Source organism: Oncorhynchus mykiss, chromosome 22 (assembly GCF_057628025.1).
Source record: "Oncorhynchus mykiss isolate SJ-2025 chromosome 22, ASM5762802v1, whole genome shotgun sequence".
Classification (NCBI taxonomy): domain Eukaryota; kingdom Metazoa; phylum Chordata; class Actinopteri; order Salmoniformes; family Salmonidae; genus Oncorhynchus; species Oncorhynchus mykiss.
In genome coordinates, this window is record NC_143043.1 from 14,500,105 (window position 1) to 14,519,354 (window position 19,250).

General features: G+C 40.7%; 1 protein-coding gene and 1 pseudogene across 2 annotated transcripts in view; both read left to right on the plus strand.

The window, feature by feature from the left end:
• arhgap6 (Rho GTPase activating protein 6) overlaps positions 1–7,939 on the plus strand; it is a 58,550-nt gene extending 50,611 nt beyond the window's left edge. The window contains exons 10-12 of one of the 2 annotated variants that reach the window (XR_016490536.1): positions 803–900; positions 6,212–6,743; positions 6,869–7,939. Coding sequence is in view for 1 of the 2 variants with exons in the window: in XM_021578941.3 (XP_021434616.3) it covers positions 803–900; positions 6,212–6,410 (297 nt within the window). In the remaining variant the exon portion in view is untranslated. Of the gene's footprint in view, positions 1–802; positions 901–6,211 lie in introns of both variants that reach the window. The other variant, XM_021578941.3, reaches the window with a different exon arrangement.
• Positions 6,847–7,530, plus strand: LOC149972807 (uncharacterized; annotated as a pseudogene).
• Positions 7,940–19,250: the final 11,311 nt, after the last annotated feature.

A 19,250-nucleotide genomic window follows, 5' to 3' on the forward strand; every position in this document is an offset into this window, starting at 1 on the left:
ATACAAAATAAAAAAAATGAAATATCACATTTACTTAAGTATTCAGACCCTTTACTCAGTACTTTGTTGAAGCACCTTCGGCAGCGATTACAGCCTTGAGTCTTCTTGGGTATGACGCTACAAGCTTGGCACACCTGTATTTGGGGAGTTTCTCCCAATGTTCTCTGCAGATCCTCTCAAGCTCTGTCACGTTGGATGGGGAGCATCGCTGCGTAGCCATTTTCAAGTCTCTCCAGATATGTTTGATCGTGTTCAAGTCCGGCCTCTGATTGGGCCACTCAAAGACATTCAGAGACTTGTCCCGAAGCCACTCCTGCATTGTCTTGCCTGTATGCTTAAAGACGTTGTCCTGTTGGAAGGTGCACCTTCACCCCAGTCTGAGGTCCTGAGCGCCCTGGAGCAGATTTTCAACAAGCATGCTGCCACCACCATGCTTCACCGTAGGGATGGTGCCAGGTTTCCTATAGACGTGACGCTTGGCATTCAGGCCAAAGTGTTCAATCTTGGTTTCATCAGACCAGAGAATCATGTTTCTCGTGGTCTGAGAGTCTTTAAATGCTTTTTGGCCAACTGTAACGTAACAATTGTGGAAAAAGTCAAGGGGTCTGAGTACTTTCCGAATGCACTGTACGTCATTGTGTCAATATCTGGCTCAAAAGTTGGCCTACATCTGAGCAGCTGATTGTTTCTTGAGGGAGTTACTGTACATATCCAGTTTAAGCTAACACAGAATGAGATCGATGTACCAACTCAGTTAAATTCAGATGTCCAGTTAAAGATGTTGTACTTCTGGCCCTCCCAGGTGCCTCCTGACCTGCAGAATGAGGTTCTAATGAGTCTGCTGGAGACGGATCCTGATGTGGTGGATTACCTACTGCGGAGGAAGGCTTCTCAGCACTCGTGAGTGTGTGGCCTTCTGTGTGCTTAGATGGCCTCGCACTATGGCCTTCTGAACAGAGTGCAGTGCAGTGCGGTTCGTGTGCGTGCGTGCGTGCGTGTGTGTGTGTGCGTGCGTACGTGCGCTGAACAGGACGGCACTGAAGTTGGGCAAAGCTTAACTTAATGCAAATCTTCTGCTATATTGTGGTGCGAAGAACTAATCGAAGCTCAACATACTGTAGCTTCCAATCCCTGCTGGATTGGTTTACATTGGCTGTTGATACGTAGCACTACCTAGCATGCCTGCTAGCTTGTTAGCACCCACATGAGGGTAAAGCTAGCGTGGCCTGTAAAGTTACCCCTATATAGAGTATCTCAGTCTGGAGTAAAAGGATAAAGTGGCTTGCGCTCAGCTCGCCCAGACCAAAAGTTACACTTCCAGTGTAGCAGGTACAAAATATTAACTTGTTTCGAGACACCCCGTCTCAAATTATTTTAGTTTGGTTGATTTCAGTTTAAAAATACCCTGCCTAATGGGACAGCCACAGAGCATGCTCAACTTGCCCAACTCCATAACTGCCATAAATTATCCGTGTTACACTTGAACAATGGGAATGAACCAGAAAGATCCGTTTTAGTCATTGGAATTCCTTACAGCTTTGTTGTTTTCAGTTTAAAAAAAACAACACTTGGAGCAACTTTAGAGCAGGCTCAACTTGGCCGACTGTTCAGTTCACTTGCCCCAGGCAATAGGGCAACCCTTACAGGGGAAAGGAAACACTTCAGGAAGTAAAGCTAAGCAAAGAAATGTGTTTCATCCACTAATACTAAACATGTGCATTTAACATAGAAACATCTCTATTTTTGGGGATTTTTATATTAAAAAAAAAGTTTATTAGAAGTATGTGTAGAGTTATTGAATTGCCCCTATTAATGACTGACGCCAGTGTGTCATTGTCAGAATTGAGCAAATTGTGAGTTTTAGTGCGGGACTGAAAGACAATGAATGCTGCCACCGGGAGGCGCTTCGCCTCTACTGGACCTAAAAGTTTTCTCACAACTTTGACATTGAGATCAGGATAACAATAGTAAGGTAAGAAACTGTATACAATTCGTTTTTATGTGGGTAATTATAATCTGTCAATTTTCAAGTATGTTTTCCGATTGATGAAATTATAGTCTGTGAAATGAACTTCTGCTACAAGCCGAATAGTCAGTCAGCCAAAAATGAGACGATGTAGCTAGCTAGCTAGCCTACATGATTTAGCTCATCTCTTGCCTTTGTCTTTTTGATTTACATTTTCTTTGACACAGTAACTGCACAAAATAAAATGCTTAAAGAACATTTGTCATTGGTATTAGCTAAGAGCTCAAGTGAACAACCTAGTGTCTGATTCAATTTGTGTCTACCACAACTAAGAGAGGGCTGCTGCAGGATTGTTATTTTACTAGTAAAATGTATGATACCCATATAATTATTAGCTAGCTAGCTAGATAACTGATTACATAGCTAGCTATCTCATTAGGTGTCTGTTTGTATGTGATATGATTCCTAAAAATAGTAAGCAAGAATTAATGGAACCTAAGCCTGAAGCCTAACCCTTATGATGACAGTTAGCTAATATCTATGACTGGTATTCATCCTGGTCTAGCTGGTAACTTTCAATGATTTACGTAGTGCCATAATTTCCTATGACCGAACACATCTTCAGGACATCAGAACTGCGATCACTAACATTGATTTGGACGAAAATGTCTACTTTAACAAGCTCTGGACATTCTGCTTACTCGGGACCAGGCCCTAATCCCCTGGACTCAAAATAAGAATTAACGGGACCTAAAAACTATAATATTCATTGTTTCTCAGAGTCGTGATTGAATGCGGACATATAGTTGAAGTCGGAAGTTTACATACACTTAGGTTGGAGTCATTAAAACTCCACCAATCCACAAATTTCTTGTGGATGTACCTGTGGATGTGGATGTATTTCAAGGCCTACCTTTGAACTCAGTGCCTCTTTTCTTGACATCATGGGAAAATCAAAAGAAATCAGCCAAGACCTCAGAAAACAATTGTAGACCTTCACAAGTCTGGTTCATCCTTGGGAGCAATTTCCAAATGCCTGAAGGTACCACGTTCATCTGTACAAACGATAGTACGCAAATATAAACAACACCATGGGACCACTCAGCCGTCATACCGCTCAGGAAGGAGACGTGTTCTGTCTCCTAGAGATGAACGTACTTTGGTGCGAAAAGTGCTAATCAATCCCAGAATAACAGCAAAGGACCTTGTGAAGATGCTGGATGTTTCTATGTGGGGTACAAAAAAAAGTATCTATATCCACAGTAAAATGGATGAGTCCTATATAGACATAACCTGAAAGGCCGCTCAGCAAGGAAGAAGCCACTGTTCCAAAACCGCCATAAAAAAGCCAGACTGCACATGGGGACAAAGGTCATATTTTTGGATAAATGTCCTCTGGTCTGATGACCCCAAGCATACTTCCAAAGTTGTGGCAAAATGGCTTAAGGACAACAACGTCAAGGTATTGGAGTGGCCTTAACAAAGCCCTGACCTCAATCCTATAGAAAATTTGTGGTCAGAACTGAAAAGGCGCGTGCGAGCAATGAGGCCTACAAACCTGACTCAGTTACACCAGCTCTATCAGGAGGAATGGGCCAAAATTCACCCAAATTATTGTTGGAATCTTGTGGAAGGCTACCCGAAATGTTTGACCCAAGTTAAACAATTTAAAGGCAATGCTATCAAATACTAATTGAGTGTATGTAAACTTCTGACCCACAGGGAATGTGATGAATTTTTTTTAAGCTGAAGTATAATTCTCTCTACTATTATTCTGACATTTCACATTCTTAAAATAGGTCACTTAGGATAACCACTAAGACAGGGAATTTTTACTAAAATTAAATGTCAGGAATTGTGAAAAACTGAGCTTAAATGTAGTTGGCTAAGGTGTATGTAAACTTCCGACTTCAACTGTAGTTATAAATCTTGCTGGTGCTTCTATTCATCGTCAAAACCGATCTCTAATATTAAGGAAATCTCTAGTTTTTGCTCACCTGTGTTCGACTACTGCATGATAAGATCCAGAACATATTATTTACCAGTCAAGTTTTTATCTATAATTTTTGCATCTGTCTATTTACCATCACAAACCGATGCTGACACTAAGACTGCACTCATCCTGCTTACAAGCAAAAACTCAAACAGGAATTACCAGTGACGCGCTCAGTACGGAAGTGGTCCCATGAAGCAGATGCTAAACTATAGGACTGTTTTGCTAGCACAGACTGGAAAATGTTCTGGGATTCGTCAGATAACATTAAGGAGTTTACCACATCAGTCACCAGCTTCATTAATAAGTGCGTCGACAATGTCATCCCCACAGTGACCATACAAACGTACCAGGGTTTCCGGTAACCAGTAATAGGCGACTTTTGTCCCCAAAATAATTAGGAACACAGATCAATTGTCCAATTGGACCCACTCCAATATGCATACCGCCTCAACAGATCCAAAGATGACACAATCTCTATTGCACTCCACACTGCCATCCCCTACCTGGACAAAAGGAATACCTATGTAAGAATGCTGTTCATTGACTACAGCTCAACATTCAACACCATAGTCCCCTCCAAGCTCATCACCAAGCTCAGGACCTTTATCTTTAACTCTGCATTGTTGGAAAAGGACCCATACGTAAGTAAGCATTTAGCAGTTAGTCTACAGCTGTTGTTTATGAGGCATGTGACAAATCAAATTTAATTTGATTTGTTTTATAATAATCTCTCTCTCTCTCTCTGTCTGTAGGACACTGGTGGACTGTCAATTCTCAGACACTGTAGACATGTCACCTGTGCACCAGGCAGTCTATAGAGGCTGTCCCCATGGTGTCAATGGCAAACAGTGGCTGGAGAAACTGGACATCATGCTGCTGAGGCTGAAGACAAGGTTGAGGGACAATCACACCCTCACCCTCGCAGTCTAGTTGTGGACACATCCGCACTGGAGGATGTGTCCCCCATTATCATCAACCATCACTCCTGTGTTCCAATGGCACATTGTGTTAGCTAATCCAAGTTTAGCATTTTGAAAGGCTAATTGATCATTAGAAAACCCAGCATCCCGGAGTTGCCTTTTCACTGTTGACGTTGAGACTTGTGTTTTGCGGGTACTCAACGTCAACAGTGAAAAGGCAACTCCGGGATGCTGGGTTTTCTAATGATCAATTAGCCTTTCAAAATGCTAAACTTGGATTAGCTAACACAATGTGCCATTGGAACACAGGAGTGATGATTGCTGATAATGGGCCTCTGTACGCCTATGTAGATATCTTGTTTTTTGAAAGAAAAGCACATTTTTCATACGTTAAGGCACGCCTATGGGCACGCCTATGTAGATATTCCTTTAAAAAATCAGCCGTTTCCAGCTACAAAAGTCATTTACAACATTAACAATGTGTACACTATAATTTGATGTTATTTTAACGTATGAAAAATGTGCTTTTCTTTCAAAAACAAAGACATTTCTAAGTGACCCCAAACTTTTGAACGATAGTGTGTATTTATATTCCAGATTCTGACATTGCTTGTTCTGATATTTCTTAATTTCTTAATTTTCATTTTTTGGATTTGTGTGTATTGTTCCTTTTGCAAAGCTGGAGACTTTGCAATTCGGAGCTCCCAATTTCTAACACGTATGGACCCAGAACCTAATCATGCAGCTGACCAGATGATGCCAAATTAAGATTTTAGTTTTGGGTTAACTGAGATTATACTGCTATAAGGATAAGCATAGAGTGTATGTTAAGTTATACATCAAACTATTACAACAGTGTAACTGTTTTGGAATAAAATGGTTTTAAACATCCTCTGTATTGTGTGCTTATTGTTTAACCATTGATACTGTATGTTCTAGGTGCCATGTTGAGACCTTAAGGAGCATCAGGTACTGCTGGAATGTCTACCAATGGCATGTGCTCCTTTTTGGGAGAAATTTCACTGGTCACTCCAAAGATTTATAAAGTATTTTTAAAGTATAAATAGCCCACACTAGATGAGACCGTGGGCAAAAATATTTGGTTAATAAAGGTCTATATCAAACATGTTATGAATGATCTTATAAATCATTATTAAATACTTGTACATGTACAAATGTGTGAGTAATGATTAAATACATGATTTGCTAATCAATTATACTTGCTTTATGTGGAACTACAAATGTTCCCCCCTTATCTGTACATTATGGCATACTTTGTAACTAGGGCGCAGATTCTTCTTCATAATGTCTCTCTCCTCTTTCCAATAGTGGTCCAGGCCTGCAGATGATTGAGGATCCCTTCTCTCTGAGTGAGAGGCGCTGCTCCAGTGACTCCAACAAGGCCTCCAGTGCGGATGTGTCCCCCTATGAAATGAACTCTCCAGTGCTGTCGGAGCTCTTGCTCTCCCAAGACCAGGGAGACAGCAGCCCCCTCTCTGACAAGCTCTTCAAGGTCCCCGAGCAGTAGAAACTGGTGGGCCACGTCAAAGGTTGTCCCAGCGACAGCTACAGTACCACTCACCATCCACAGGGAAAGGGAAAGGGGAATATACCTAGTCAGTTGTACAACTGAATGCATTCAGCTGAAATGTGTCTTCCGACATTTAACCCAACCCCTCTGATCCAATGATCAAGTTGTTGGCCATTTCATCTCTGAAAATAGCACTAATACACTGTATTGTATATTGCTGCTTAATATGAAGAATATTTCGGATTTTTCTATTAGACACACCTGATTAACATTTCTGGGGTGTCTGGCATTCCTCTCTAAGGAAAAGGTTTATGGATCATCATATCACTGGTACGTTCATTGTCTTTGAATAGCATGTCTCATTCTTTGTTCTTTGAAACTCTGCCACCTAGAATAAATTACATGTTCACTAGGTGGAGATAAGACTTTGATTATGTGTAAATGGTTTCCCCCAGTTTCCCATGGCGACGTTTCAGAATGCAGCTCTTGTGGCTCATTGGAGGGACTCGACGGTCACCAAGGTAACAACAGCAAACAGCGTGTCAGATGAACTTACACCTCAATTGGTATGCCTGAGTGCAGGCCACATCCCCCAGTGACTTGATGCAGCAGTAGCCCTCTGACGAAGAGAGGGCAGAGATTGGAGGATACAGACCTGTTATTACGTCACTGACCACCGGGCCAACCAGGGGGCTGCAGCCCAGAGGACATTGCGCTAATGGGTGGAATGGGACAGCCTGCCAGTCCCTCCCTCAGAGGCAGGTCTGGCGGCAGGGTGGATGGAAGGCATCCCCCTTCCTACTCTGGAACGCTCAGAGGAACTTCTCCACACCTTCCCTCTAACTTTCCATGCACTAACCTGGGTGTGTGACCCAAACAGAATCCATAACTGCTCCCCCCCCCCCCCCCCCCCCAGGGCTACAGCAGCCCTGGGCCCTAGACTGTGGCCCCTACGGCCCCCTCCTCTGGTCCTCTGGAAGGGAAGGTGTCAGGCAGCCCAGAGTTGCAGAAGGAAAGGTGGCAGATAGGAGCTGCCCTGTCAGCAGACAATACACTCTACCAGAGAGTAGATGTGATGTTTATACGCACTCGCTCTAACTACTTCGTCCTTCTCTAAATTGTAGGTTAAACTTACTGAGTTGTGCCAATTGTCTGTGAGTGAATGTTGTCATTTCGCTCTTGATGTGTGTCTTACAGTTTTCATATTTCAGAAGTCTGACTCCAACACTTTGCCACTAAGACAGTACCCCAACAGAGACGCAAATTAGCATCACTGACATGTGACTATCTGAATATTGTTTACCCATAGTAACTGAATACTTAATTTTCTTTCCTTTATGTTTAATTTTTTATTTCAACTCAGAACAATGGTGTGAGAATGAATCTGAATGTATCCTAAACGTATTGGTACTAATAGCCTACATGTAATGTTTATATTTATATTGTAATATCACCATGTGAGATATAATGCAGATATTTTATAACCAAAATAAAATACAACTTTCTTAGTGAAACATGACATCCAATTATGTTTGATGCTGCAAGTGTCTTTGTGTTATTTGTATCTTGGTGGAGCTATTGCCAAACAAATGAAAATGGAGTGTTTGTGTTTTTTGACAGTGGTATTGAACTTATAAGTTATAACTCATTTGAATGTTTGTGGCCTTCTGCAACTGATTGTAATAGTCATTGATTCGTTCACGCATCCAAATAAAACAGTAACTGTCATCTATGTAACTATTTAGATTATTTAAAGGGAAAAATGAAACTGGAAGATACAGAACATTATGAATGTAATTCCACAATACGGAGTATAGAAAAAGAGAAAAGCATCACTCAGTTTGGGCTCGAATGCCACTGTCATGAAATGTACCAAGCTAGCTTGTTTTTTTCTTCTCCCCTACAATTGTTTTATAGCTTTTGAGGGGGAATGAAGGCACTGTACTAAGATATAAATATGGTCATGACTTTCACTGAGTTTTTTTTCGTTGTTGTTTGAATATTTGCTGGGAAATAGTGTTTGTTTGTCCTGACCAAACATTATGCCTTAGTAACAACCACAGTATTGTCTCTGAGATGGCTAGTCATGCTAGTAAGACTTGTTCATGTTCACCTTGACTTAACATTACGTTGCTAATGCTAATAGTCGTGCTTTAGTACCTTGTGCAACATCAGTATTGACATGTTTTTATTCTAATCAAGCTGCTTTAAGACTGTATTATTGAACCCTTCTTCCGCCTGATTGTTTCACTGTATGTTCATTTTCCTACGACTTCCATGATGTGATATTAGTAATTTTATCATCTTGTTATCATCCTCTGTAAAACTATACATAGAAACTAAAAATGGTGCAGAAGGTTATATGTGGCAATAACCTCTTACTGTCTTTAAAATGCCTTTTAATTTCTACTTCACAGAGTTCTGTCAGTATGCTCCAACTACTACAAGTACTACAATGATTTATTCTCGCTCTTACTTCTTATGTGCCCATTCTGTGTAAAGGGAAGTCAGGAACAATGTGAGTGGTTCACACTCTAATGAACTGGAGCGGAAGGTGTCTCTTTTTGCAGCTTCTCCGCAGACTCCATAAAGATTTCATTCTGGCACATTTCAACACTGTAATGAAGTGCCGGAGCCGGAGCTGTCTGGTCTCTGAGAGACCCCTCTCACAAACCAGGAAGTGGACCAGAGGGTCCCAGACATAACCACAGGGAGTTCACCTCTCCTCTCCCCAGACTGGAACACAGGCAAACTCGCTTCCTGATTACAGGCTTATCTTTTTAAGGGTGGGGTGAGTTATCATGCCCAATCCTATATGGTCCTTTCGCCACTTAACTCTGTTTGCTTAAGGGTGGAGTATGATTTTTGTGAGATTATACTAAATATTTGAGCATATAGATGTTGTAAATTTAAAATACAGTGTTTGTTGATGTTATTGTGACCTAGATTCAAATAATTTAGTTGAACGGCCACAAGAGGGAACCATGACCAAACGGAATGTCCTGTTCTCGATTACCGTGTTTTCCTGCATTGCATGTCTTTGAATTTGTTATTACAATAGGGACATTTAGGAATATTTTCTGTATTTCAACTTTTTCTAAATTATAACATTCTATCTTCACCATGGTTGCAATACCTATGTTATTTTGCTGAATATCCATAAATGGTTGTGTATCTTCCTTTTTGTAGGTTTTGGTTATTTACAGCGTGTGTCTCAGCTACTGTTGGATTGCAAAGTTATCTATAATTTACCAAAGCTACCAGTAATTTTGGTCATGAACAACAAATATATGGCAATCAATTGCAACTTTGGTAATTTATACTGTAAAATGACGGTACAATGTACACATTATATTAATATATAGGATTAATTTATTATATCTGTGTCTATAATGTCATTGGCTTCCTAGTAGTTAAACCATATGGAGCAAGAGAAAATAGCCTAATTAATGAAAAAGCATCCATTTTCATTATTTAACATTATTTTCAATTCACGCTGGAAATCCAACTATTGACATTTTTTTCCACAACTGCCACCAAAACATTAACAAATACATATTGACATAGTAAATACATAAAAGTTTGTAAAAATATTTTATGCTGACACTCATATTAACCCATCAGAGCCTGGGCCGAGTCTAAGCCGGGGGAGGGGGTTCTACTAGGCTAAATGGAATTGTTTTAAGAAGTTCATACCAAGGATCCTTTAGCTATTTGATTTTGAATGTTAAGACCACTTGAGGTATCAAAAAAATATACAGTGCTAGTCAAAAGTTTAGACACACCAATTCATTCAAGGGTTTTTCTTTATTTGTACTATTTTCAAAACTGTAGAATAATAGTGAGGACATCAAAACTATGAAATAACGCATATGGAATCATGTAGTAATTTTAGAATCTTCAAAGTAGTCACCCTTTACCTTGCTGACAGCTTTGCACACTCTTGGCATTCTCTCAACTAGCTTCACCTGGAATGCTTTTCCAACAGTTTTGAAGGAGTTCCCACATATGCTGGCAATTGTTGGCTGCTTTTCCTTCACTCTGCGGTCAAACTCATCCCAAACCGTCTCAATCTGGTTGAGGTCGGGTGATTGTGGGGGCCAGGTCATCTGATGCAGCACTCCACCACACTCATTCTTGGTCAAATAGCCCTTACACAGCCTGGTGTTGTGTTTGTTCATTGTTCTGTTGAAAAACAAATTATAGTCCCACTAAGGGCAAACCAGATGGGATGGCATATTGCTGCAGAATGCTGTGGTAGCCATGCTGGTTAAGTGTGCCTTGAATTCTAAATAAATCACAGACAGTTTCACGAGAAAATCACCCCAACACCATCTCACCTCCCCTTCCATGCGTCACAGTGGGAACCACACATGCAGAGATCATCTGTTCACCTTCTCTGCATCTCACAAAGACACGGCGGTTGGAACCAAAAATCGCAAATTTGGACTCATCAGACCAATGGACAGATTTCCACCATTCTAATGTCCATTTCTCGTGTTTCTTGGCTCAAGCAAGTCTTATTGGTGTCCTTTAGTAGTGGTTTCTTTGCAGCAATTCAACCATGAAGGCCTGATTCATGCAGTCTCCTCTGAACAGTTGATGTTGTAATGTGTCTGTTACTTGAACTCTGTGAAGCATTTATTTGGGCTGCAAATTCTGAGGCTGGTAGCTCTAATCATCTGCAGCAGAGGAAACTCTGGGTCTTCCTTTCCTGTGGCAGTGTCACGACTTCCGCTGAAGTTGGTCCCTCTCCTTGTTCGGGCGGCGTTCGAAGTCACCGATTTTCTAGCCATCGCTGATCCTCTTTTCATTTTCCTTTGGTTTTGTCTTGTCTTGTATTACACCTGGTTCCAATCTCATCAATTACATGTTGTGTATTTAACCCTCTGTTCCCCCTCGTGTCTTGTCGGTGATTGTTTGTTTGTAAGCTATGAACAAGTTATGTTCTGGTGTGCGACGGGTTTTGTACACCCTTGTATTATTTTGTATATTTTGGTTTTCTGAGTTTTTGAGCACAAATTAAACTGCTCCATTTATACCAAGTTCAATCTCCTGCGCCTGACTTCCTTGCAACCAGCACGCACCCCCTTACAGGCAGTCCTCATGAGAGACAGTTTCATCATGCGCTTGATGGTCTTTGCGACTGCACTTGAAGAAACTTTCAAAGTTCTTGAAATTTTCCGGATTGACTGAATTTCAAGTCTTAAAAGTACTGCTGACCACCCTGACCAAACCAAAATAGAAGACATAAAAAGCTCTAAGGTCAGGGCATGACATTTTGATCTTACTGCTATTAGCCCTTACAAATGCATTGATTACCATATTCACTAGATGGAACAGCATATAGTCCCCAAACATGATCAAAAGTAAGTTTCTTCTGAAATATCTCTCATATCTGAGCGATATAAGAAAGATCAGGAAACATTTGTTATTTTTTCTTTTACATGTATTTATCCACTTATTTTTGGCACTAAACAGTCTAAGCCCTGTCTAAGCTGGGGAAGTGAGTGTTCTGCTAAACTATTTGGAATTGTTTTAAGAAGGTCATAACAAGGATCATTTAGCTATTTGATTTTTAATTTTAAGACCCGTTGAAGTATCCCCCAAAAAATCCTCAAAAATGATTTGATGTAAAAAATGTAATAAAAAAGGGATCTTACTGCTATTAGCCCATACAAACGCATAGAATAACAGATTCACTACATGGAACATAATATTTTGGAAGCCGTTCGGAACGCTACAGATGATTTTGTGAGAAGACCGATTTTCAGGGTTTGTCTCATTGTCTGACAAACACCGCTTTAGCTCTGTCACCTTTCACAGCAGATTCGGAAGTGCGACATAGGCGGCTGCGGCATCCAATATAAAAAATAACCCCCAGATATCTCTAGATTTAACTGACAGATTTTGGGGGGGGGGGGGGGGATTTTTTTATTATGCTAATTAGATTCCCACTGGGACGCGGACATCGACTTTAGGTGGTTTAAACACCAATGGTATTCACTGAGTTGATGGTGTATATTTAGTTTACAGCTTTGTCATTCTATTATTTTTGAATAATCTTAGAAAGTGTCACAGAGGTCCAGAGACTATTACAGACACCTGTGATAATCTAAAGTACCCAAAGGAGCCAGATTACATAAAATCCTTGAAAGATAACACAATTCTGGTAGTTTACTGGTAAACTTAGTTTCCAGTAATATAACCTACCTTTGCAACCCTAGTCTCTGCTCAGTCTCTCAATGCAGACAGTGTTGCGAGTAATACATTTTTGAAGCTTGGTTTAAGTAAAAGATCACTCTAGGCCTTTGTGCATTATTCAACAAGATCTCCAAGTGGGTGTGTTAAAGATGTGCTGCTGAATATAATGTCCAGTCGTCACCCTGCTCTTCGTTGGAACAATTGCCAAAATAGGACATCTGGCTTCTGTTGTCATAATAAAGCAGTCTACTCCTTGTTAGTCAAAGCCAGGGGATTTACTCAGCACTGAGAAATGTGGTTAAACTACGTGGGCCATATCTGCCTCCACAGCTGTGTAAAGGCTTTGCTATTCCACTCTGGCCACCAAAGAGCTCGTCACACTCTCTGACCAGGCCAGAGAGACAGAGCAGGATGTCTGGATGCATTTTATAGGGAATCCAACCAATCCAACCAACCACACTGCTGTTTACTTCCACTTCCACTTTCCATCTGCACTACAGAGTGAAACAGGCCTTCCTCCACCACACATGCAAATCCATCCTCTCTAAGAAGAAATAGACCAGGTCTGGGATAGAAAAGCATCATAGGAAAACAACATTGCTCTGAAGAGATTGGTGCAATGTACTGTAGAGCCAATTGACAAATCTGAAATATTTGATTTCACCTCTTATCAGGGTTGTACTGACAAATGCATGCTGATCCGCTGGCTGGGAGGAGAGGAGTCGGAGTCATTCACAGGGGGTCCATCCTACCTGTTTACTGGCAGCAGCAGCTGCAGAGAGGACAAAGGAAGGTTGTAGCTGAGACTGTGGGTGGAGATGCAGGAACAACAGAACATCCATTACAACTTATTCAAGAGCAGGAGAATATGTCTCCACTCCACAACCAGTCTCAGTAGATTTGTCACATGCTTTGTTAACAATGTGATCAATGGAAACATTGAACAGCCCGAACATAATGTCTTATGCTGCTTTACTTTAGTACTGCTATTATTAGCTGCTATCCCTACTAGAAGAACTTCTGACGCATCGAGCCGATCACTCGCTATTTCTACTAGTAGTCTACTAAAACACTCATTACCAATTAAAGAGTCATTAGAAACACCCATTTGAGGAAGTGAACACCACTTTATGTTAGAGAAAAGGTTCTTTCTGATTAAAGGATTAACACTGATTGCATTAAGCCTCTTAGCCTACACCAATTCAAAATCGTCTTAAGAGGACCCACATTTTTTCACTTGACTTCAGATTATCACCATGACTTTTAAAGATAAGACATGCTTAAGGAATTGGGTGCACTTTGTTGCCAGTCTTTTGATTCTGAGCAATACCTTTATATTTGAAAGGCGCAGGACAACATATATATTCTGGGAAACTGGTTTCCTTGATATTTTATTCAGGTATTTGCACTGAGATAAGTGAACTTATTTAAATAGCATATACAGGCAATGCCCTAAATCATTTGCACCCACCCCCCCCCCCCCCAAAAAAAAAAGAAAAACATACATTACTAATTTGAAGTCATCCTTCAGATTAGTAGGACACATATCAAGTCATCTGCATAAAGTACCTTGGCCAAACCTGACAGACGTTTTCTCCTTGTCTTTTGCCAGGGTCCTGGTGAGAACGGAGACACCAGCACTGTGGGTGCACCAACCCATCTGCTCCTCCTCATGCTCTTCCTGGCCAAGGTGTTTGCCCCCATACAAATAAAATGAAAATGCTACAGTGACATTGGTCTAGTAAAGTTTCTACTTATACGTTGCCACATTTAGCTCGGTGTATTCCTTGATCCTGTATTCAGCCAGGACATATAATTACAGCCTTCCTTCGCAGCCTTCCTTCTGTTAGTAATTTAATGTGAAACATTCTTGCTCTCACTAAGACTGACAGAACACCGGACAGATCTGCTTTGTTTCATTCTCAATTGGCAGCTCCGTCCGAACCGTAAGGCGCTACAGAGGGTAGTGCATACGGCCCAGTACATCACTGGGGCCAAGCTTCCTGCCACCCAGGACCTATATACTAGGTGGTGTCAGAGGAAGGCCCAAAAAATTGTCACGGCAAGCGGTACATTGAGCGCCAACTCTAGATCCAAAAGGCTCCTTAACAGCTTCTACCACCAAGCCATAAGACTGCTGAACAATTAATCAAATGGCCACCCGGACTATTTACATTGACATCCCCCTTTGATTTAACACTGCTGATACTCACTGTTTATTTTCTCTGTCACTTTACCCCTACCTACATGTACAAATGACCTCGACTAACCTGTACCCCCGCACATTGACTTGTTACCGGCACCCCCTGTATATAGCCTCATTATTGTTATTTTATTGTGTTCCTTTTTATTACATTTTTTACTTTAGTTGTATTTCTTATTTCTTGGTTAAGGGCTTGTAAGTAAGCTTTTCATGGTAAGGTTGTATTCGGCTCGTGACAAAAAAAAAAAAGTTTAATTTCATTTGAGGTGCTTGTTTTAACCTCATATTCAGTCTTCTAGACCTCTGTTCAGCTACCTCTCCATGTAAAACAGAAGGAATGTCTGCTATTCAAAATAACATGTTCATTGTTTATTTTATTTAACATGTATTTAACTAGGCCTACCAAAAGGCAAAATGCCTCCTGCAGGGACAGGGTATTAAAAAATATATATAATAATAATAATAATAATAATAATAATAATAATAATATAGGACAAAACAACGCTAGTACATAAAGAGAGACCTAAAGACATCAACATAGCAAGGCAGTGTACCGTCACATGACAACACAGCATGGTAGCAACACAACATGACAACAACATGGTAGCAACACAACATGGTAGCAGCACAAAACATGGGTGCAAAATTACTGGGCACAGACAACAACAAAGGGCAAGAAGGTAGAGACAACAATACATCACGCGAAGCAGCCACAACTGTCAGTAAGAGTGTCCATTATTGAGTCTTTGAATGAAGAGATTGAGATAAAACTGTCTATTTTGAGTGTTTGTTGCAGCTCGTTCCAGTCGCTAGCTGCAGCGAACTGAAAAGAGGAGCGACCCTGGGATGTGTGTGCTTTGGGGACCTTCAACAGAATGTGACTGGCAGAACGGGTGTTGTATGTAGAGGATGAGGGCTGCAGTAGATCTCTCAGAAAGGGGGGAGTGAGGCCTAGGAGGGTTTTATAAATAAGCATCAACCAGTGGGTCTTGCGATGGGTATACAGAGATGACCAGTTTACAGAGGCGTATAGAGTGCAGTGATGTGTCCTATAAGAAGCATTGGTGGCAAATCTGATGGCCGAATGGTAAAGAACATCTAGCCGCTTGAGAGCACCCTTACCTGCCCATCTATAAATTATGTCTCCGTAATCTAGCAGGGGTAGGATGGTCATCTGAATCAGGGTTAGTTTGGCAGCTGAGGTGAAAGAGGAGCAATTACGATAGAGGAAACCAAGTCTAGACTTAGTTTTAGCCTGCAGCTTTGATATGTGCTGAGAGAAGGACAGTGTACCGTCTAGCCATACTCCCAAGTACTTGTATGAGGTGACTACCTCAAGCTCTAAACCCTCAGAGGTAGTAATCACACCTGTGAGGAGATGATCCAAAAGGAAGTATATTGAGCGTATTTTTGTATTTGAGCTAACACACTCTATTTCATTCCCATTATATTATTTCAGTGTAATAAGAAATGAAAAGACAGTGCTTTGAAAAATTATTCACATACCTTTACCTTTTCAATGTTTTGTAGTGTAATCACCTGCATTTAAAATGGATTAAATTGAGATTTTGTGTCAGTGATTTACACCCAATGACTCATAATGTCAAAGTGGAATTTAGTTTTTTTAGAACATTTGAGAAAGTAATAAAAAATGTTATGCTGAAATATCTTAAATCAGTAAGTATTAAACTCCTTTGTTATGGCAAGCCTAAAATAAGTTCAGGAGTAAAAATGTGCTGAACAAGTCATATAATAATTTGCGTGGACTCATTCCGTGTTCAATAACAGTGGTTAACATGATTTCGCTACACTCGCAATAACATCTGCTAACCATGTGTGTGTCCAATAAAATTTGATTTGATTTAATTGGACTACTCAATCTCTGTAGCCCACACATACAATTATCTGTAAGGTCCCTCAATCGAGTAGTGAGCACACATTCAAAGAACAAGGAGATTTGTCAATGCCTTGCAAAGAAGGGCACCGATTGGTAGATATGAAGAATTAAAAGTAAACAAATAATCAGACGCTGAATATCCCTTTGAGCATGGTGAAGTTATTAATTGCACTTTGGATGGTGTATCAATACACCCAGTCAGTACAAAGATACAGGTGTCTTTCTTAACTCAGTTGCCGAAGAGGAAGGAAACTGTTTAGGGATTTTACCATGAGAGCAATGGTGATTTTAAAACAGTTAGAGTTTAATGGTTGTGATATGTGAAATCTGAGGATGGATCAACAACATTGTAGTTACTCCACATTACTAACCTAAATGACAGTGTCAAGAAAGAAGCCTGTACCAAATTAAAATATTCCAAAACTTGCATCCTGTTTATAACAAGGCACATAAGTAATACTGCCAAAAATGTAGCAAAGAAATTAATGTTCTGAATACAAAACGTTATATTTGGGGCAAGTCCAACATGACACATCACTGAGTACCACGCTTTGTGTATTTATGTTATGGCTATGCTTGTCATAGGCAAGGACTAGGGAGATTTTAAGGAAAAAATTATCACAATAAATCCATAAGCACACACAAAATCCTAGAGGGAAACCTGGTTCAGTCTGTTTCACTGGGAGACAAATTCACCTTTCAGCAAGACAATAGCCTAAAACACAAGGCCAAATCTACATTGGAGTTGCTTACCAAGATGACATTGAATGCGCCTGAGTGGCCTAGTTACAGTTTTTACTGAAATCATCTCGAGAGTTTATGCCAAAACTTGAAAATGGCTGTCTAGCAACCATCAACAACCAGCTTGTTGTTCGAATAATTTAAAAAAGAATAAAAATAATATTGTACAATCCAGATGTGGAAAGATCTTAGAGACTTACAACTGTGAGTATTTTTGGGTAATCGCCGCCAAAGGTGCATCTTACGAAGTAATTGATTCAGGGGTGGGAATACTTATGTAATTAAGATATTTCTGAGTTTCTTTTCCAATACATTTCACAAAAATGTCTAAAAATATGATTTCACTTTGTCATTATGGGGTATTGTGTGTAGATGGGTGAGAATTTTTTTCCATTTTAAATGCAGGCTGTAACACAACATAATGTGGAATAATAAGGTATGAATACCTTCTGAAGGCACTGTAGATACACTACATGGCCAACAGTATGTGAACACGTGCTCGTCGAACATCTCATTCCAAAATCATGAGTAGGTCCCCCCTTTGCTGCTACTCTTCTGGGAAGACTTTCCACTAGATGTTGGAACATTGCTGCGGGGACTTGCTTTCATTCAGCCACAAGACCATTAGTGAGGTCGGGTAATGGTGTTGGGTGATTATGCCTAGCTCGCAGTCGGTGTTCTAATTCATCCCAATGGTGTTTGGTGAGGTTGAGCTCAGGGCTCTGTGCAAGCCAGTCAAGTTCTTCCACGCGGATCTTGACAAACCATTTATGTATAGACCTTGCTTTGTGCAAGTGGGAATTGCCATGCTGAAACAGCAAAGGGCCTTCCCCAAACTATTGCCATAAAGTTGGAAGCACAGAATCATCTAGAATGTAATTGTATGCTTTAGCGATAAGACTTCCCTTCACTGGAACTAACGGGCTAGACCGAACCATGAAAAACAGCCCCAGACCATTATTGCTCCACCACCAAACTTTACAATTGGCACTATACAATGGGGCAGGTAGCATTCTCATGCCATCCGCCAAAACAAGATTTGTCCATCAGACTGCCAGCTTCCACTGCTCCAGAGTCCATTGGTGGTGAGCTTTACACCACTCCAGCCGATGCTTGGCATTGCGCATGGTGATCTTAGGCTTGTGTGCGGCTGCTTGTAAATCCATTTCATGAAGCTCACAACGAACAGTAATTGTGCTGATGTTGCTTCCAGAGGCAGTTTGGAACTCGGTAGTGAGTGTTGCAACCGAGGACAGATGATTTTTACATGGTACACGTTTCAGCGCTCCCGTTCTGTGAGCTTGTGTGGCCTGCCACTTCACGGCAGAGCCGTTGTTGCTCCTTAACGATTCCACTTCACAATAACAGCACTTACAGTTGACCGGGGCAGCTCTAGCAGGGCAGAAAATTGATGAACTGTGAAAAGGTGGCATCCACCTTGGAAAGGTGGCATCCTATGACTGTGAAACGTTGAATGTCACTAAGCTCCTAAGTACAGGCCATTCTACTGCCAATGTTTGTCAATGGAGGTTGCACGGCTGTGTGCTCGCACACACCTGTCAGCAAAGGGTGTGGCTGAAATAGCCGAATCCACTCATGAAATGTCCACATACTTTTGTGGTGAAAAAGTACTGATTGTCATACTTGAGTAAAAATATGGATACCTTAATAGAAAGTTACTCAAGTAAAAGTGAAAGTCACAAAATAGAACTTGAGTAAAAGTCTAAAAGTATTTAGTTTTAAATATACTTAAGTATCAAAAGTAACTGTGATTGATAAAATATAGTTAAGC